Raw genomic sequence first — 21,576 nt, forward strand, 5'->3', positions numbered from 1 at the left:
ACGGTACGTGAAAGATATCTTAAGCGCAGCTCCGCCTTTCATAGAAGACAAAAGAGATCGCATTCAGTTATTATCCTCTAAAAGGCGCGGGTATTAACTCGCTACGAATCAATTCCCATTTTATTTAACCTTACCTACATCGTATTTACTATCAAGACAGCCGACCAGTAGCAAGTTCTTTTTTCCAACTCCTCTTATCCATACTACAAGCCATTCCTACCTACTCCTTTGAATCTTCTTATCAAATCACTAATCTCATAATTCATCAAGCCAAATCATTTCATTCTCATTCTCATTAACGTACACTCATTCGTTTAAAAATACCAATCATACCATCCATCGTATCGTACCCTTCAAAAACACGTATACTTCTCTCTCGTCCAAATAACGCCTGCCTATGAATTTCCCCCCCCCTTCCCCTTCTTCTTCCCCTCACTCATTCCGTAAGGAATATCAAATTCTCTCACCCCCCTTCCCACCACCCAAACTTAAACAACAAACCTCTTACTTCCCTCCACCAATCCATCCATCAATTTAACAACACTTGTCCAATCAGGACTAAATCTCCTCGCTTCATCCAACGCAGGAATAACTCCTCTCTTATTAGCATCACTCCACAAACAAACTACTCTTCCCGTTCTACCCTCCTCACCCGGTTTCATATCTTCTCCTACCGCCCATTCGACATCCACCTTCCATTCTTTATCCCAATCCCGACTCCACAATTTAATTTGATCACTTCCACTATCCGGTACATCATCCCATCTCTCTTCCGTTTTCGCTCCACCATGAACTTTGAATTCCGAGAATGGATCATCAAATCTCAAAATACAAGCGCGAGTTTCAAGACCCGAGATATGGAATGTAGCTTTATTCTCGTTTGGAACTCTGGTAACATTATACGTGAGCCAATCCGCATATCCCTTCTCAGGCGGAATGCCATCCACAACATTATCAACCACTTTAGGAGCAATGCCATCGTAAGAGCAAAATGAGAGACCAGAACGAATTCGAGGATTTTCTTCACAATTGATAGTTTGACCTGCTGCGCTTGGGATATAAGCGATGATTTCGCGAATAAATTCTTCAATTCCTACGAGCGTAACTTTGTTGATACCAGTATCAAGGTCGACGGTTTGTTGGAAATAAGCTTTGTATCGATTGTTAGGCGAAAAAGGGAAGGCGACAAGATTGTAGATGAGAGTCCCGATGAAGACCAGGAAGAAGAATGTTGGCATATGATGTGTGAGTCGATGAATGAAGGGTGTTACTGGAAGTAATAATAGAATGGAGAATACAGCAACAACAAGGTATGGTAAAAGAAGTGGACTACCATCAGTTCCCGTTTGATGTAGAGCAGCTACTAAGAATAGACCAACTTGTCCAACAATAATTAATATGAATGGACCAACAAGGAGATATTGAACCAGCCAGGTCCAGATAGGTAATTTGGCAGACCAGTCCTGTTCACCTCCATAGGGATGTTTCTTATGACCCTTTGTATCGTGATGATCAGTTGGCCCATCATAAGATTCTGGCACGACTTGTCGATATCGATTAGCAAAAGTAGTGCTAACTGAAGAGCTATGAGTAGGTGCTCCACCACCAATAAGTGGAGTTGTCTCATGAGGAATTGCCATTCCGTTCACATTATCTTCTGAGTCTTCTTCGTGTCCCACTCCATTGTCAGCATTAGCTCCATCAGCCCCATTGGCCCCATCAGTACCCATCACGGCTTGATGATGAGAATCTTGATTGCCGTCATGGTCGTGTTGAGCATTCTCAACGTAAATAGATTTTTTAGGCAACGCAAATTGTTCAGCAATGGCGATCAAAGTAGCAAGGAAAATTGCAGCTTCGTAAAACACGAACAAATAACCACCGCTTATTTTGAAGCGATCTTCATATACTGTAGCAGCCACAAGAATAATCCAACCAAACACGAACAACCACATAAAGGCATAACCTCTTTGAAGTGCGGAAGGTCTAACGAAATTGCAACCAGCCATGATGAACCAGAATATCGAGAAGAATAAACTCGCAGACATACTCCATACAGAGTAGGGAGAAGAGTAGACAATCATAGGGTTGATCTTGTTGATCAGCGATGCGCAACCAAAGGTAATGGCACTGGTAATGATCAGAGTGATAGGGTAGCGAAAGGCACCACGCCATCCACCAAGAGAAATAGGTTCGTCTTCAGGATTCTTAGCCTTGATAGATCCAGCAAAGAAGTAGAATTTATCTTGTCGATTAAGAAGATATGAAACGGCGAAGAGCATCAATGGGGCTGTAATGAGTAAAGTAAGTGACCAGGCAAAGAGAGTTCTCAGCTTGAACACTGCAAAAACAGTGCCAAATATATCGAACCAAACACCATCAGAGCCTCTCCCATTGCTGACTTTTCCGATTTTATCGTCACCACGTGGTCCCAAAAATGTATTACTAGTATCCTTGGTAAGAGATCGAGTAGTAGCAACAGATGCCGATAACATGTGCCATAATGAATCTATCGATGTATGTTTAGCATCATCTTGATCGGTATGGTATTGAGATCTTGGTTGCCAAAAAGCCACGTCCAATCCACGATAACCTTCTGCTCGGAAAACAACATAATCGGTTTCACTTCTCACATATCCTAACGAAAATCCGTCCGAACTAACAACTGTCCCAAAAGGATGTTTGGCGTGTGCATAAGCTCGAGTGACCTCGGAATCTGTACTCCGGAACAAGGTAGCTCTACCACCCGCCCCAGCACCTTCCAGATTCAAGAAAGTATGAACAAATTTTGCCATTGGATGTGACAAAAATGCTTTCGCACCATATAAGCCATCCTCTTCACCGTTATTAAACAGGGCAACGAAGCCTTTCTGTGGTCTATTTTCCGGCGTCGTGAAATAGCGGATCAATTGAAGTGCTGTCACAACTCCTACTCCATCGTCTGTAGCTCCAAAGCCCGTCGAGACACTATCGAAATGGGCATTGACCATAACACCGCCTTTGCCGTGAACCTTTCCTTTGGAGTTAACGGATCCAGTCTTCCACCACTCTCCCTCTTCATCATCACTACCTCGGATATAGCATATGATATTATTTCCTTCAAAGTATGTGCTTATCCCAAGCTTCCGTCCTTTGACCCCAATACTGGTGAGAGCATTGCTAGAATAATTTGAACGTAAATCATTGAATACAGTAACCGCCGGCGATTCTTTACGTGTTCGCAGATCCCCATGGTAATATCCTGCAGGATCGTCATTGGCGTTACTAGGACTCGATGCCGACTCAGGAGCTTCTGCGACGAAATCGGACGGGGTTTGAGTTTCAGAGATCGTGGCGCTGTCGGTTTCGATGGTATACTGAATCTGATTATGATTAAGTATCTCATCGATCTTCTTCAATAACCAGTTTCGCACATCGTCATTCTTGCGACTATTGAAAGGATGATAACCATCACTCAAGCTTTGAAGATCGAGCCAAGCTTCCGTAAGATTTAAGCCATTGTAAAGAGTAGGGTCATCGGGAGCTGAAGGTACAGTCTCTTGAATGATGAGGAGAGGTATGAAAACACCGAGATAAATTATGACGGTTACCAATGTAACCGCCATGGGAACAAACGCAGATGGGTTATAGCATTTCATGGTGAGTCGCACAGAGAAGAATGATAAGTTACAAGTATTGTTTTCGTTCGTATTAAGAATTAATTAGAAACAGTCAAAAAGCCATCTTAGGGTATCGCAATGAGAGATTGAATTGTAGGTATGTACGTCTAACAAGACTTTGCAATTTGATGTACAATGTAATATAGAGAAGTCGTGAAGAGTGGGAATGATAGAATGATGGAAATGATTAAATGATGAATGATGGGAATTGATAGAATTGATTCGTTCCAAGCTTAAAGCTCTGGCTAGGTATCTAGGTAGGTAGGTACTAGCTATGTATGGTAGGCGCGGGGTGTAACGGACCAGAGTTTGACCGGCGTATCACACTGATGGTATGTGCCTAGGTACTCTTACTAACAATTTTATAAGAAGATCGATAAACGGATACATCAATGCAGCTTTTACATCCTCGTATAAAGCAACTCCCAAAAGTATAGATATTGTTGTATACGTATAACTCTAATAAATCTATTAGGTATCTTATAGCTTTTCAAAATAGCCCTCACTATAGATTCTAGAATGATGAGAAGAAGAGGATCTAGTAATCATTCATTGCCCTTGATATCACAAACATCTCCAGTAGAACTTGTGGAAACTTTGATTGAATGATTCTTTGCTTGTTTATTTTGCTCGCGCTTTAATACAAAGCAAAGCATTAAAATGTGTTGGATTGAAAATTTAATCTACTTTCCTTCATTCTTCCATTTTCTTCTCCTCAACCACTATCATCCCCCTCCCACTTCATAATAATATACTCGACATGACTTTCACGCGGGCAACTACAATCCTCTCCTTCGCCATGAATCCATATAGAATTCATTCAGATCCATATCTACCCCGTCAGGAAAAAAAAATACCCCAAGCCCAGCTCCAAACCATACTTAAAATTCCCATCCCCAGATGTATTACCATCCATCCCATCCTATATCCCCCCCTGGCCTAGAAGCCCAAAAGTCTAACCTGCCTACCAACTTGGATATAAAACGTTGTTTCCTCTCCTCTCCCATCTCCCCTTCCCTCCAATTTCCCCAATAGCAATCAGCATCCATTCATGCAAATATGCATCCAGCAAGCACCAAACCAACCATCCATTAACATAAAAAAAAGTCGAACGCCATCCACACCTTTCAAATCGATCTGGAGGATTTGAAACCCATCCATCTTCCATCCCCATGCCAGAAGAAGAAGAAGAAGGAGAAAAAAAAAAAGGAAAGAAAAGTTGAAACGCCAATCCCGTCTTTGTTTTGAATAAACCCATAAACACAGAGGTATTTTAATCCTCGATTACCCTTGGAGGTGGCAAGATTCGAAAGAAATACCTCAAAAACAAATGACCACATCGTGTACAATGTACAGAAACAAATAAAATAATCATACAAACAAGAACCTGAACAAAACATCCCCGATTGCCGTACCAAAATCTTAATCTCATCTCAAAACATTATCGTCAGTGAATTCGTCGAGTTGTGTATTTCATTCTCGTGTTACTCCTTTTTTACTTCGCTTCAACCCGCCGTCCCGTCAGACTCCTGCTTATCCGGCATTCCGGCTGGCATTGGCGGATTACCATTTTTCCTCTTCCAGAAATGTAATCCGTTCATTCTGAACCGGCTGGGTTTCTTTTTCAAGTTTCTCCCCGTCTCCGCTAAGACTTTAAGATCCGAACTCGCTTCCGGCAAACTCGATCCATCGTTTGTGGAATGATTTGATTTATCATAGCCCGCGGAAGAATGACTCGAACTATTAATTAGTGGGGATGCATGAGTAGGTGTGACAGCTCTATCATTATTCGAATCTTCGCTCGCAAAGCTCGTCGCTTGAGTACTAGGTGAAAAGGGGCTTTTGTTGTTCGTGGTTGCACCTGCAGACCATTCTCCAGCAGAACCTGAGTTGCTACCCTCAGTTGTAGTTTCACTAATTCTTTGGTTTGGCGGGATGAATTCTTTAGGTGTGGGTGGATCTACCACTACCACGTCCGTAGAAAGGGATGGCTGAACGAGCGCGCCATTGATTTGTCGATCTCCATTTGCAAAGATTTCTACGTCTTGGCCAGGGTGATCGAGAAGTCCTGGTGCACTTGCGGTTGCGTAACTCAGTTGAAGGTAACTGGGTTTTGATGATCTTCGATCAGGCAAGGTCGCTGACTGGGGAAGTTCGATTGTTCCCTGTTTCGTACCTTTGGGCGATTCATCATTTGAATATTGTCGAAATGGGCCTTTGTTAAGCATTGCTTGGACACGGATGTTTGAGGGTTCGCCTGATCTCGAGGTGACATCTTGGCTAGCAGATTCATCCTGAGATGGCTGGGCAATACTCATCGTACGGGGAGAGCGCATGCCTGAGTGCATACTATCAGGAAGTCCCAAGAAACCATCTTCTTGTCTCATTCTCTCTTGTTCCAATGCTATCCTGCTCTCCCAGGCAGCTTTATTTCGCTCCAATTCCTCGACACAAAATGCCATACCGGGCATGACATCAGTCACACCACCAAATAATGGTATGGCAAACATATTCATAAAACCTATTTGAGATTTGCCAAGTTCAATGACTTCTCGAACAGGAGCCGCATACAACGCCGTTGGTATACCCAAATCTTGTTCCATAGATGCTTGACGAGCGAACTCATCAGTCAATATTTCGGTCCATCGAGTTGCGGTATCAAATTTTCGCGCCTGCATTCGTGTCAATGATTAAGTTTCTTTGGTAGTGTCCATCTAACATACCACGTTACTTATGTCTGCACATTTGATTAGTAGAGAGCAGGCGAGTGTTCGTTGATCTTCGATCGTTCGACCGTTCCAACCGTCCGTAACACCACCATTTTCATGGAGCTTTTCCTGAAGATAGCCAAGCTTCTTCATGTAATCGAAATGCAAACCCATATCTGTTGCCAAGATTGTGCTTATCATGAGATGTCGCATATCACGCTCCTCGAAAGCCGCGAGCCAATGACGACGCAATATTTGGGAGTAAGCTGCGCAATGGAATGATTCAAGGACGGATCGATCATTATAAAGTTGAGCGAGTGGTGCATTCAGATGTACAAGAAATGCATTGTTGACACCAGGGTGACCTACATCGTGGCCAATGGCAGTAATCATCAAGGTAAGAGCATCAAATGGTCTAATGAGTTCGGCAATTGGCGATGATTTTTGACTCGTCGTTCCATCTGGGCTGGGTGGATATTCAGGAAGATTACCTAACCGGACGAGAAAGTGAAAGATGGCTTGAAGAACATCGACGACATGACGGAAATTATGATATGGTACAAAAACTATGTATGCTTCTCGGCTGGTGATGAGAAATGCGGTCAGGTTTTCTGCAACGGATGTCAGCATGGCCGGGGCCGGTCATCACCCGAATCACTTGTTCTGGAACGCACCTGTAGATATCCGCCACTTCTCCAATTCTGGTACAGAGAGTGCATGCTGGAACATTAGTGATGATGCGTAAAGAAGTTCATCGTCCTCAAAATCATGAGCCGAAAAGTGCCAGGAACTAATGGCCTGGGCTATCAATTCTCTCCGATCTAATGAAACCGTCACTCTCCATTGGCCATATTCTTCTACTTCTTCACTATTAAGCGTGCAAATTCCTTCCATCAATCTAGATACCATTTCTTCTCTTAAATATGCATAAGGTTTTTGATCCTCAACACCAACCCACGAGCGCTTCCTCCCCCTCTTCTTTTCCAACAATACCCTCTGATCCTTGGATGCATCTTTGTGCGCGCGATATGCATGTACTGCCAAACTGGGCAATCGTTCTAGCAAAAGAGGACTAGTTATGACATCCAGAGCTCCGATGTCTAAAAGTTTCATGGTCCGTCTCTGGTCTAATGGAATGTAGATGCCGGTCGATTTTCGATTTTGTTTGCCCATATCATATCCGGTTGCAGGAGCGGGTTCCGACCTCGAACTCATACGATTTTTTGCCGAGCCTATCGAAAGACTTTGCTCCGACGAGGAGACCACGGCGACCGGGACAACGAGCTTCGAGAAGCGGTGTTGTTGAATTTCGGATGCGACCCATTGTAATAATTGTATTCCATATACCTCCCCAAAATCATCATCCAGCATCCCGTCATTCTGCTGCTTGGAACTGGGCGACGGCGTCCGGACATCCCTCGCAGGTCGCTCATTCACTTGATCATCGTGCGGAATCTCGATCAACACGAGGGTAGGTATTAAATCCACGGTCGATTCGCGATTCAGGTCGGAAACTTTCGACATGCAGGACTTGCCCGAGGTACACACGTGAACTATATTTTGTCAATTCCATCATCAATTGTAGTCCAACCCCAAGACCAATTGAAGCACCCCCCGTCTCAATTAAATGGCACCTACCTTCGGTGAAAGAAGTCAATAAAATGTTCACATTGTTATCCACCGGATTGATCGCTCGTGGTGTCGTCGCGCCATCCGTGGTCGGGGCCGAATTTTCCAAGGTCGAGACATTGGACACCACATCCTCTCTTCGCACCAATTTGTCCTCGAGAGCTCTGCGATCCACGTAGACAATGTTGCATGCGGCGTAGTCCATTACTGCCACTATCTTTCGCACACCACAACACCGAATCTATATACCCGCTCACCACCAATATCCGCGGGCTTTTGGACCAATATTAAATGGGAATATAGGCAGTAAAAAGCAAAAGGAAGAAAAAAAGTTCAATTAATTGAGCTCGACAGCCCAATTACCGTGTCGCACGGGGGCAAGCTGGCTCGAGCGCCGCGCCTTTTGCTTTTGGATCGACCGAGTCTCGTTTTGAAAATCAATCCCTTGTTTTTTTTCCCCCTTCTGTTCAATGTCTTTGTTTCGGATGTCGGTTTCTCTGACGAAAAGTCGATGACGATATTTTTTCTTCGCGCGACGATTTTGGTATGAAGGGACCGAGGGAATTTCGAAATTGGTACGAAAGAAAATGCAACCGAATCTCGTAAAAGGAATAAAGTAGATTGGAAGTGTTTCGCAATGACAGGGAAGCCCTGTACGTGTAATAGAGAATCGAGGTAGTTCTGGACTCTGTAGTGTAACGGAAGTGGAAATTCGATTAATTGGAGTTCAGATGGATGGTGATGAATGTGGAATAAGTTTCGAAGAGTGGATATAGTTGAAAAGAGGGGCTTTTGATTGAATTTGAATTTGAATTTGAATTTGAATTTGATCTTGATCCTAATCCTGATTTGGTATTGGTAATGATAATGGTACTGATATTGAGTCTTGTTCGTGGTTCTGCGTCTTTCAAAGACAGAAGCAGCAGTACATGTATCTTGTGAGGATTGGGTTATGGTGTAGTGTAGTGTAGTGTAGTGTAGTGTAGTGTAGTGTAGTGTAGTGTAGTGTAGTGTAGTGTAGTGTAGTGTAGTGTAGTGTGGTATTATACAGATAATAGGCAAGGTATTGGTTGAGAAGTATCAACTTCTCAACCCTCCTTCTCACAAATTTCTTTCAAATAAAAAAACAGTGGTCAATTCGATTCGTTCGAGTACATGCGAATACTCGTTACGGTGATTGTGTGTGTATATGTGTGTATATGTGTGGGAGAACAATGTCGTAAGGGAGAGAGGGGAGAGAAGGGAAATGGGAAATCAAAAGAAGGACATTATTTTGATTGTATTTCGTGGTCGCAATGGAGATGGAGAATGTAGAATGTAGAATGTAGAATGTGATATACGCTATACGCTATACAACAATAGAAGAAGAAAAGGAGATCTCCAGCTGATATTGAAGAAAAGTTATCAAGAATTGAAAGGTGTGGTGTGTGTGTCTTTTGGGGAGGGGAGGGGAAGGGAAGCTCTTCAGGGACCGTCCTTGGGGATTTGATTCGAGTTCGAGTCCAGTTAGTGTTGTGGTGGTTGTTTGTCGCCGGTGTATTGCTTCATTGAGGATTTATTTGTACTTTTGTTTCGGTCGATCGGTCGTTTGTCTATATGAAAGAAAAGACTGATTACATTCACCTGTGTGATATGCCAAGTAAGTAGATATATAATATGAGCAAGAATTTGGAAGGGAGATGGATCCGTTGAAAGACGAGGGAGGGAGGAGAGAGAGAAGGTCGAAGGTCGAAGGTCGAAGGTCAAAGGTCACAGGTAGAAAATGGAATGAATACCCTGTTTTGGGGTGAGAAAGAAATGGAACATCCCCCCGAAAAAAGGGAAGGGGGAAGAGAGAGAGAGAGAGATTTAGGATGTTAAATTGAGAAGTTGAAAGAGAGTTTGAATTTAGCTATCGGGGAGAATGAAGAATTCTGATTGGATCCAGATCGGATTTTGCCCAATGAGGATAAGATCTAGAAGGATGGATGGAAGTCATGGAAGTTATGGAAGGAATTGAAGAAGAAATCAATCAGGAGGGAGCAAAAGAAAGAATGGGACCAGCCATAAGCCAGCCGTGGACCATGAACCATGAATCATCAGCCATCAGCCATCAGCCATACCTGGTAACAGAGGTAAGCCATACCTACCTAGGTATGTTACTATCCCGAGGAAATGGAGAATGGAGAATGGAGGATGAATCATAAATACCTACTAGGTACCTACTACCTCCCTAGATAGGTAGTAATGAACAATGAACAATGAACAATGAACAATAAACAAGAGAAGGGAATACCCTACCTGGTCAATTACTAAGAATCTGCAATGTACTTGATAGTTTCCATCGTAATTCGTAAAGACCTTTGCAAGAAGTGGATCGATTGATTGGTTCAATTTAAATGATTGAATGAGAAATTATAGATTCCTTTTTCCGACTTGGAGGTCTAGATGGAATGTAATGGGTGTAATTGAGTGAATGGGAAAGGCGTCAAATTGGGTTAAATTTTAATGCTATATGAGGTATGAGATGAAGTGTGATGAGATATATCTAGTGAGTATGTAGTATGTAGTATGTAGTATGTAGTATGTAGTATGTAGTATGTAGTATGTAAATGTAGATATTGAATGTAGATATTGAATGTAGATATTGAATGTAGATATTGAATGTAGATATTGAATGTAGATATTGAATATATTCAAGTAGATTGATAGGGACTAGATATTAGATATTAGATACTAAAGACTAAAGACTAAAGACTAGATACTAGATAGATATTATATACAAAATACAATCAAGTAATATATACATTACACTCTATCGTAGAGTCTACATATAAAAATACTATCATCTCACCACCTCTCTCAAGAATATAAAATAAAAGCAACAAATAAATCAAAAAGCAACCAAACCCAAAAGTTCACAAAAAGCTTCGATGCAAAGAATCCCTAGATACTATACCTTCCTGTACCTGTGCCGGCGTCCATCGAACGAAAAAGCAAAGAAGGAATGATAGAACATTTCCTATATGTATGTAAGTGCTCTCCGCTCTCCGTCCTCGTACCCAATAGGTAGCTAAAGAATACTCTTTCTCCACAGACATACATACTAGATACATACATCCCACCCACCACCACTCATGACATCTACCTCGTTAACGGTAGGTAGGTAGGTAAGTAACCAATGGTAAATACCGGCACCCTATCACAGATTCACCACACTCCTCCAATCCCATCCATTCGCAGGCAAGTCGAAGCGAGAAAAGAACACCAAGACCAACCATTCAGACCATTCCGACCATTCCGACCATTCACATTCACATTCACATTCACATTCAAACAAAAACAAAACAAAGACCTCGATAAACTCTCAAAAATCAAGCCTTCTCGAGAAAGAAGCCTTTCGAAATGTTCTAGAGAAGAGATCTTCCATCTCCACCATATGGGTACCTATGTATATAATATATATGGGGAAGGGAAGTCCAACAAACTCCTCATTTTGAGTTTCCGTTTGATCATCCGCATCTATCATTTTGGGGTCACATTGATTTTCCTTATGCAAAATTTAGTGTGCGAGAGAGTAGAGTAGAGTATTATTGGTTGATTGTTTCCTGCTCCATGTTATCAACTCCGAGATCGACATCAGGATTGATGAATGCGTGTTCGAGTACCGGTACTTATGTAGGTGTTGTTGTTATTGCTACTGTATTAATAATTAGAGGAAAGAAAGTAAAGTTTAATAATTACGGAGTACTGTCCGTAAGGTGACGAAAGTTAAAAGATCCCAATCAAAGAACTATACTATTTGTTTTTGACTTCATCTTACCCAATTCCTTTAACACATTTGTATTTATACTCCGCGAAGCATGCACTTTCGAGGTTATGCTTCTTCATAAGATGATCGTGATCTCTGATTGTAGATCAAGATCAAGATCAAGATCAAGCATATCCATCCATATGTACTAGGTACCTACCCAGACCAGAAGAATGCTTGATAACCATCTACGAGTACTATCGTAAAAGCATCCATGATATTATCATACCCATCTCTATATCACCAACGATAACATTCAAATCTACTGTTACTATCTATCAACAAAACACCACACTCTCCTTTCACCACTCACTCCAACAATATACCCACCCATTCATACCTACCTAAGATTATCTCCGTCCCACACCTCACACAGCAAATCCCCATGATCCAAATCCAACATACGTAGGTAGGTAGTCAAGATAGGCTTTACCTTTAGTTTCCTTGTACTCTATACCTTTTCCTCTCCTCTCCTCCTCTTCAAGACATAATATTCACGCAAATCCCAACTCTAATATATGAATCCAAATCCAAATCCAAGACAAGACAAGACGAGACAAGATAAGAAGATGAACTCTCTTCTGTGAAATGAAATGAATATGCATCTGAAAGTGTACTAGTTATAGTTAAGAAATATCTACATTCTTCTCTATATCTATATTTATATTTATATTTATATCTATATATATCTACATCTATATCTACATCTATATCTACATCTATATCTACATCTATATCTACATCTATATCTACATCTATATCTACATCTACAACTACAAAGTACATCTAAATAGATATTTATCCTCAACTCGAAGATTAATCATTCACTTCTTTATTCTTTAATTTTACTTATCACCTTCTTCTTTTTTCTTTTTCTTATTATATATAATTAATTATCTAAAGCTTTCTTTCGATATTAGTCCTTAAGATTCAACTCTATATTCCATTTAATCTTATCTCATCTCATTTTATCTGATCTATATACTTTCTGAATGATATTATCTAGATTTTTAATAAATGATATATATGAATGTACGGAATATCTATATATATATGTAGTAGTATGTGAATATATATAAGTATATATCTATATCTATACAGCAAAACAAGCCCCCTCAAAACTCTCTCTCTCCACCCACCCCCCCAAAAAGTATCTCCTCAATTTCACATCTTCATACACACCTATACACTCTCATACACACCCCCATCCACATATACCCAGAAGAAACCACCAACCAACCCCTCCTCCCCTCTCCCCCTTCCCCTCTTAAATCATCTAATCAATCCATCCCTCCCCTCACAACACGTTTCAGCATCCGCATCCGCATCCTATTAGCCTTCAAATTTACCAGGTACATATATATACACAGCTTACAACGCATATCCCATCTCAATCACGATATCTTCATAGTACCTTTCTATATATAGTTGAGAGTGCTTGAGGGTGCTTAGGTTGTATTTGAGGTGATTTATAGTATAATATAGTGTAATATTATGTGATATAATATATTATATATTATATAGATAGTAGATATGATATAATATATAATAAGAAATATTTATTATATAAATAAATAAATAGATAGATATAGATTACTACACTATTAATGAAATTGAATGAGAAGGATAAGTATATAAAGTTATAGTAATATAATATAGATATTCATCTGCTGATAGTTCAACAGATACTAGTAGTATATGTATATATACGTACCTAGGCATATACATATATATATATATCTAGTAAAAAGAAGTATGTATATAGTATATTATCACGGAGGTAATAGCTATGTCTAATGGTCACTTTGATCAGGAGATAGGTATATAGAGTGATAATAACTAGATTGACTTGAGGTGTGATCATAAGGATCATACCTGCTTTATATACCCTGATCAGGCGATGGAGTCGCCTAATTAGGTATATAGGGTACACAAATGAACTGAGTGAAATAGTTTTAGTAATCATGGGAATGAGTACTCCGGAGGAGTACTAGGATTAATACCGTAGGGTTACACTATACGGTGAATTCCGTGACATATATATATATAAATACACTCTGTATCTATTTCAGAATAGCTATTATTTATATATCCGTTAAGTATTCTAAGCGATATTGATAGTAAGTCTCTACTTTTCCACTTTTCTATTCATGTTACTATGTGTGAAATACATATTATATATGAGTATGAGCTTGCTAGGAGTTTTGCTGGATAAATGAGAATATTGTTTTTTATCTTTCTATGTTTTCACTCCATCTCATTACATCCCGTCTTATCGGATTTCAACTTCAACCTTAACCTTAACCTTAACCTTACACCTAGGGTTACATAAAAAAGTACTCTTTCAATATAATATGTTACTAATAATAGGAGACGTAAGATAAGATATCAAAAGACCACCAGCCGTCAGTTCGGGATTTTTCTGGTGTACTTGTTTTTTGGGATATATACAGGGAATGCGTCGCATTTCGTCCTCCTTTGCGCGGTCGGGAATGCTTAAGATGTGTATGGTGTGTAAAGTGTATGGGAAGATACTTTTATGCGGGTGGGTGAGAGTAGGTGGGAATCCAGCGTATTGGTAATAGTAAATTTACTCTTGTCTGCTCTGATACAGATTTTTCAATTCGATATCTCTGATGCGATGGGGGTATGGGATATGATGTGAGATGATGCGGTTTAATCTATCTGGTCGAAATGAGATGGGATAGGATAGAATGAATATATTGTAGTAATGGGATCAAGTGTATCAGATAATAATATATGCAAAAATCGAGATTATCAAATAGGATAGATGTCTTTATTGTACGTAGATAAACGGACAGATGTAAATTTTCACTCTCTTTCACACTGTATGAATGAATGGTGAGAGTTCAAAAATGAAGCGACGAAGAGCAGATACTTGAGTGGATCATGAAGAGAGGGTGCTTTATAATGTAACTATGATGTCTATAGTAGTCTATATACTGTTCTTCATACACTGAGATGTTTTTGTAGACTGTTATTGTTGAGTCTGATGAGGTGAGATATACTTGAATCTGACTCTCACTTCCGAAATGCTTGCTGCAGAATGATTACAGCGATGTTATTGATTCTAGAATCCTACATGGAATGGATAAATCTCAATCAGAACACGGAATAAATTCCCAGGAAAGAAAAGTGAGAAGATATCTGCTGTCTGTCTGTTCTGTTAGTGAATCCTCCCAGCTACTTACTAGGTAGGTTCGGAATTGGCCAAAGCATTACTTTTATTTTCTCGTCCAGGCCATATAACAAGAAATAACAAAGTAGCTATAGAATATCTTAAAGCTATGGTGATCCCAAATGGAAAGGATGAGCTTGAAAATTATTTCTGGTTAAAATTGTCATTCTTTTATCTTTCGCAATGAGTAATATTCACCACACATCTCATACATCCATACACCACCATTCATACCAGAATAGACTATCCACGCATCATTAGGTACTAGATACTCTCTAATAAACCCACATACCACAAGTACCATAGCACTTATCCATCCACCCTTTTGGGTCGACCTACTTCCATAAATTGTCCATTGCATTGCACTCCACACAGTCGCAGAAACAGACTGCAAGTTTGAGAATCGCAAATAATGCCCTTGAGTCAAAGAGTGCAACTGTAGAAATGACTTCACCTCGGATAGAATTACAGATGGACTCATCTGATTATTTTTAGTGTTATTTTCTTATTTGGCATTTTGATCAGAGATATGGAATTCTCTTCTCAGTCGTGAAAGAGAGGATATGGAAAGGATGATGAATATTAGGAGGAAGAAAAGGAGAAGTTGTGCAGCCTGAGGACCTGTATCTTATGTCTTTGTATGATAGTAGATGGACATACTATCTGTTACCTAGGTAAGAGGAAGTCACTGTATATCTCCTAAAGAAGTTTTTGGGAAGACTTTCCCAGGACGCTCTGATCTTGGGAGACTTTCTAGATGGGTGTATTGAGAACTATATACTTGTACTGTGGTACAATTGAGAATCGGATCTCCCGAGAGTGTGAATGTATGGATATGTGATGTATAATGGATATATAGTATAACAAAATGTAAAGAAACCCGAGGATAAGTAAATCAAACGCATCTATCTCTCTTCTCATAATTCCTCACTTGGAAGTCTGGAATCTCGAAGTCTCGAAAATTCGGGCTGAAATTGGGTTGTGTACGACATGACATATATCTGATTCATTCATTGATAAGTCTCAGTAAAGCATAAAGCGTAAAGTGCGGGCTGTGAATCTTTCCAATCGATGATACAGTATCTTGGGATCTTGAAATTGTATCTGGAAGGTTGGAGATATATACTGGGCTTGAGGTAGATGGGTTGGATGGGCTCGAGATGGGCTAGGTAGCTCGCTACCTAGATAAGGTTACATCAATTAAACGAGCGTTTATCTTCTGATCCCTCGGCATGAAAATAGTCGTTCAAGTTCGTGATAATTAGCGTATTGTCGGGATGGATAAATAAATATCGTCATTGATTGTTCGTTAATTAGGTACGGTACAGTTCAGTACGAATGTCACACCATAAACTTACGAATTTTTCGATACAACGCACCTGGACATATTGATATTGATCAGTTGCTGGTTACTGATTATTCGATTGTTCAATTGTGTATTGTATGTTCATTCAATCACGCATCGTAAGTGCCCTTATTAGTACGAATTGAAGTACAGATTCTGATCGCAATGGCAATGCGATGGCGATGACGATGACGATAGGGATGGGGAGATAAGCTAAAGTTTCAGTAGCTCGAATTAAAGTAAGCAAAGAAGGCGAAGCAAATAGCTACGTGCTATACCTACATACCTTGCCTACCTCTACACATAGTAGGTATCTACCTACATAATGTCTTCGTCGACAAGTCTGAGGAGAGAGGTAATTGGGATATATAAAGGTACGCCCCTCCTCTTCTCTCATCATCCCCCTCCCCTCCAAGAAACCCTCCCCAAGTAACCCTTCCCCCTTCCTAGAACTCCTCAACCTAGGGCGTTCCTACCCCCTCGGCTACACCTATTTCCGCACCCGTTTACACCGCGCCTTCATGAGCAATTCTCATTTGACGACTGCGGCTGAGATACGCGCGGGGATTGAACGGGCTGCGTTTGTGAGGAAGGGTATGTTTTGTTCTTTTTCTATTCTTTTTCTTTTGGTTCAATTCGATTTTGGGGGTTGGGGGTTGGGGGTTAGGGGAAGAGAGGAGATGGGGTGTGAAGGGGATGAGAGGGGAGGAGAAGAAATGAGAGAAATGCAGGGGATTTTTTTGAATACATATGCTAATGATTCAACGGTTTTGGTGAGATTAGAAATTGAAGCATTGTACGTTACATCCATCACATCACTTACATTACCACATTATCACATTATCACATTACCACATCGCCAAATATCCTCTTCGTCTACTCAATTACCCATTGTGAGAGCCTGAGAAGATTAAAGTGGAAAGTTCACACAAAATAACAAGTATCAAATTTACACACATATAAACATAAGCTGATTAAATACATATTGGGTATATCCAGGTACTATCTTAAAAGGTATCGAGCGCTGCGCCAAAGATACAAAGAAGGATGACGATCATATCCAATGATAAATAGCATACGCCGATGCAAATGCAGGCGTAGATGCAGATGTAGGAGATATATACAAGCCTTGCGGAAAACATATGATATCGGTGATATATCCAGTCGGCTCTATACTTCGATATTGAGAGATTTATTTCGGGGTCGAGATATTTTAGGATGAGAAAGGATATCTGTTCCAAAATCGAGATATCTTAAGACGAGAATGAAGTGGAAAATCTATTCGCATACGCGGGATGTATAAGAGGTATGATATAGTGGAGGCCAGCCGAGGAAATGATCGAAATGGTAGTAGGCAATATAAACATACGAAGAGAAGAAGATTGAGGAGAAAACCCAGAAAGATTCGAAGGCAGTAAATCACCTCTCAAGTATTCAAATCAGACTTTGGATCCTTTTTCTTTGCCCACCAAGCACCGACTTCCAAACATTCTCCCCAAGATGTTCCATTATTCTTCAACAAATCCGTCATCAAATTCCCATACCAACGATCCCATTCATCCATACTCTTTCCACTCGCTTCTTTCAATAATGGTTCTAAACTATCAATCATTTGTATAATGCTCATTAATGCTGTTCTGCGAAGAGCCGCTTGTCCCGGTGTAAGGTGTTTACGATCAATTTCTTTAGCTTTCCCTTTCGATCCATGAAGTCCGTTAAGGGAGGTGGTAGATCCGCCGACTCCTTCACGTTCCCAACGTACTTCACCAAGAGGAATTGCTAATCTTCGACTTTCGATTTGTTCGAGGACTGCGGCTTCTTGGAGAAGCATGGGTCGAATACTGGTACATGGCATGGTGGGTAAATCTCGAGTGTCGAGGGCCTTGGATATCCATTTATTGTAGTCCATGAGATATTGATTTTGTGGTTCTGCTAATGGTGTTTGTGGTGTTATGGTATATGCGCCCATTGCATTAGTGTGTATTTGTTTTTGAGCTTGAACAGAATCATCTTTGTCCTTTGCAGCTGGTGGTGCGTGTGATAAGAGCATTCGAATAGTATGATCGCCGTCCCAGATTTCCAATACACCTCCAGGTTTTAAGATTCGTAAATATTCATCCATCAAAGGTTGCGGATTGTCTTTTGTAGATTGTGCCATGCTAAAGTCCTTGACCATAATGAGGGAGAATTCTTCGTCGCGAAAAGGGAGAGGCGTCTTCCTCAAGTCGTGCTGAACAAATCGCCAATTCATATCATCGTCTGCATCCATACGAGGAGCTAGCGGTGCGATATCAATACCCGTGAATTGTATCGAAGAATGACCTTTGTGCGAAAAATGTTTATGGCACATTACACTCCAAAAGCCTGTGCCGCAAGCAATTTCGAGTACTCGTTTGGGAGGCCGATTGTTGAAAGCTGATGAACATGTAGGACCGTTGAAAACTTGACACAATAACATGGTTCGTAAAGTCTGCCGATGGATTTCTGGAAGATCGCATGGTAGGGGATATGCCAATGAAGGATCTCGTAGGTATCGGCGACCATTTCGTTTCGTAAATGGTTGTGCCATTAGAGCTTCTGGTGATAATGATCCAAATGGATCACGATCACGATCACGATCTCTCTCCAATGAATTTATTTTCGAAATGGAACTCGAACCAGTGGTACTTGAAATACTATTTGATCTTCCTACGGAATCGGAAGCTCCTCTCTGCTGGTGGACGGCGGAATTGGTGGAGGCATACCGTTCCACTCCGCTTGCATTTTTGATGCTGTGAGAAGAATGACCCGAAGTCGATGATGATTTGCGCTTTGCTTTCGCTTCTGAAGCGGCCCGGGCTTTGTTGGTTTGATTTGCGGAGTGTTTGTAATCTAGTAAAGGGGTTGATAGCATACCCACACCCACAACACCCGAAGTCGAAGTCGAAGTTAAGCTAGTTGCAGTATTCGTGTTGATCAATACCTCGGAAAATGGATCGTTATTCTTATGGTTATCGCTTCTAGATGTAGGAGTCCCAACAAGAGTGGGAGGGGAGGAGCGAATTTGTTGTAGATTTAGTGGTGGAACTGGATGATCGGAATCTAATTGTGATAACAATTCATTTCTCTGTGAATTGGATTTGGATTGGGATCTGGATCTGCCTTTGGAAAATAGTCTCACGGGTTGTGCTTGTGAATGGACTGAGATATTTGTATGTGCTGATGGCGGTTTGGAACGATCAGGCTTTTGGACCGTGGTATTATAAAAGAAGGCTGCTTCAGACATGATGAATGAATATGATGATCCCCTTTTCCTTGGAATTTATATCATTCGAATGAGCCTCATTGGTGAACAATTTAAAAACTAATAAATCATCGTTATAGGTGACGAGTTCCTGGAGTATAATGGCTATAGGTTTCGGTCCAGCACCCAAGGGAATCCGTTGATATTTTTGCCTAATTAAAAACCCCTCCAACTTTTGGTATCGTGATGAATTTTGAAGTATTCGTGTTCCAGACAGCGAATGGACTTCTGTGTTAAAACGGGGAAGCTGGGGGTAAGAATCTGATGAAAGTAGTAAATATGTATGTATCGGTAATGTGACGCTGTTAGATGTTTGTGACTCGTGAATGCAGTGCTTGATGAAGTATTTAAGTAGGTACGAGTAGAGTTTGTATAATTCTCCGCATTGCAGGTGATCTCTTGACCATGTACAGAAGTAGTAAGATAGCAAGGCGAGTAGTCAGGTTAATACGTATCGGGCTGGAGACTATATAGCTTCGTATATTCGAGTGACAGATTGATAGCACGTGGAATCATGGGAAAGTCCTTTCTATGCATTAAATCCAACCGGGAAACCAGGTAGAAAGACAAGCAAATCCTAGAAATCGATCGGATTGAGCGACCCAGTGGCATTTGGGCGTCAAGGGTTTTCTAATATTGTACGAGTACTTCCGTATCGTATAGACCAATGATGGGGGGACTTGCGAAGACCTCGAGGATCCTAAATTGATATCTCGTAATGTTGTGATGTTGATGATATTCGACTATATTAATTTAAATTGTTATGAATGTCGATTTTGGCGGAGTTTTAATTCCTCGTTGTGAAAATCCGGGAAAGGAGGGGAAAATTCTAGCCTTATATCATGATATATACAGAAAAGCTAACAAGTCTAGACAAATCATGCATATATCAGATCACTCTGAACATCAAATTAGATAACTAATTCGTTGGGAATGATTATACATCTTGCAACTAAAGGAACTTATATCTAGGGTCGTATTCATATTTCCCAATGCCGGGGTTTCAAGAAAAGATCGATTCATTGAGGGAAATTGAAAATATTGAGTATGCAGTAAGACCTATAACTCCACGTTCAATACATTGGAAGCGAGCGTTTCCTGGAGGGTTAACTTCAGCATTGGTAGTCTTCCCCGCGCTCACTCGCAGATATACCCTGCTTGAAGGGAAGTTCCAATCACCACCCAACCTAAATCATGATCCGATTGGTGATACAAATTTGTACCTTTGAAAGTTTCCCCGAGATTAATGTTGGTTGGGTTAGCTTTCAACCAGTTTGAGTTATACCCCCGTGTCGTCGTACCCCAGGTTTCACTCAAGAGTAGTCGTTTAACAACTAAACAGTTTTTCTTTTCGGATTCGTGGCTGCTCCTTCAGACAGACATAGTGACTTCTCCGGACCGTCTGAAAAGTAACTGTTTGATCCGGAGTTGTGCGTAAAAACCCCATCGACTTGACTAACCGCCCGCAACTTGTGAGATTATGCTGAAAGGATGAATCTAGTTGTGTTAAATGAGATATTGATGATTGGATGAATCTAGAATTCCAGATCAAATAAAGCCTTGCAGGATGTTGGGACTCGAGAATCTAAAATGCAGCAAAAGATAGGACAAAAGGCTTCTTGCATATATAACATGGGACAAATGTATTCCATATTCCATATTCCATATTCCATATAGCACAGTTTTTAGTCTTAGATAAGGACGGATGTTACCTCATCAGAATCCAGTTGGACAGGAGCATGAAGATTGAGAGTATTTACTTGTTTCGAATAGATTTGAAGTAACCATCCTATAGGTCAATGGACTCAAAACATGAAACAGAGTAGACTGAAAGCATTCCAAGAGCAAAGTTAACTGATGTAAGAGACAACCAAGTGCCGTCTCGTCATACATAGCAAGTACTACCTATCTAGCAGTACTCATTGTTTATACCTGGAACAAGACCGTAATGCTTTAAATGAGA

The 21,576-nt window shown here is 40.7% G+C and overlaps 4 protein-coding genes across 4 annotated transcripts; 1 reads left to right on the forward strand and 3 right to left on the reverse strand.

Moving 5' to 3' along the window:
• Positions 1–488: 488 nt before the first annotated feature.
• On the reverse strand, positions 489–3,638 carry EAF02_006625 (uncharacterized protein; the record flags this gene model as incomplete). The annotated part of the gene is made up of 1 exon (XM_038902673.1): positions 489–3,638. The coding sequence occupies one exon, from the start codon at positions 3,636–3,638 to the stop codon at positions 489–491; it is 3,150 nt and encodes a 1,049-aa protein (XP_038757893.1).
• Positions 3,639–4,267: 629 nt separating this feature from the next.
• EAF02_006626 (uncharacterized protein) lies at positions 4,268–9,934 on the reverse strand. The gene is made up of 5 exons (XM_038902674.1): positions 9,044–9,934; positions 8,006–8,983; positions 7,042–7,920; positions 6,383–6,978; positions 4,268–6,331 (listed from the first exon to the last, which is right to left on the reverse strand). Exons 2-5 carry the CDS (start codon positions 8,199–8,201, stop codon positions 5,165–5,167), a joined length of 2,838 nt encoding a protein of 945 aa, XP_038757894.1. The 5' UTR covers positions 8,202–8,983; positions 9,044–9,934; the 3' UTR covers positions 4,268–5,164.
• Positions 9,935–16,269: 6,335 nt separating this feature from the next.
• On the forward strand, positions 16,270–17,244 carry EAF02_006627 (uncharacterized protein). The gene is made up of 4 exons (XM_038902675.1): positions 16,270–16,449; positions 16,559–16,704; positions 16,781–16,924; positions 17,114–17,244. The coding sequence occupies exons 2-4, from the start codon at positions 16,656–16,658 to the stop codon at positions 17,233–17,235; spliced, it is 315 nt and encodes a 104-aa protein (XP_038757895.1). The 5' UTR covers positions 16,270–16,449; positions 16,559–16,655; the 3' UTR covers positions 17,236–17,244.
• Positions 17,245–17,756: 512 nt separating this feature from the next.
• EAF02_006628 (uncharacterized protein) lies at positions 17,757–19,595 on the reverse strand (the record flags this gene model as incomplete). Its single annotated transcript, XM_038902676.1, has 1 exon — positions 17,757–19,595. One exon carries the CDS (start codon positions 19,593–19,595, stop codon positions 17,757–17,759), a length of 1,839 nt encoding a protein of 612 aa, XP_038757896.1.
• Between the last annotated feature and the right edge of the window lie 1,981 nt (positions 19,596–21,576).

This window comes from Botrytis sinoallii, assembly GCF_014898435.1.
Source record: "Botrytis sinoallii strain Bc 23 chromosome Unknown BSIN_010, whole genome shotgun sequence".
Lineage (NCBI taxonomy): Eukaryota > Fungi > Ascomycota > Leotiomycetes > Helotiales > Sclerotiniaceae > Botrytis > Botrytis sinoallii.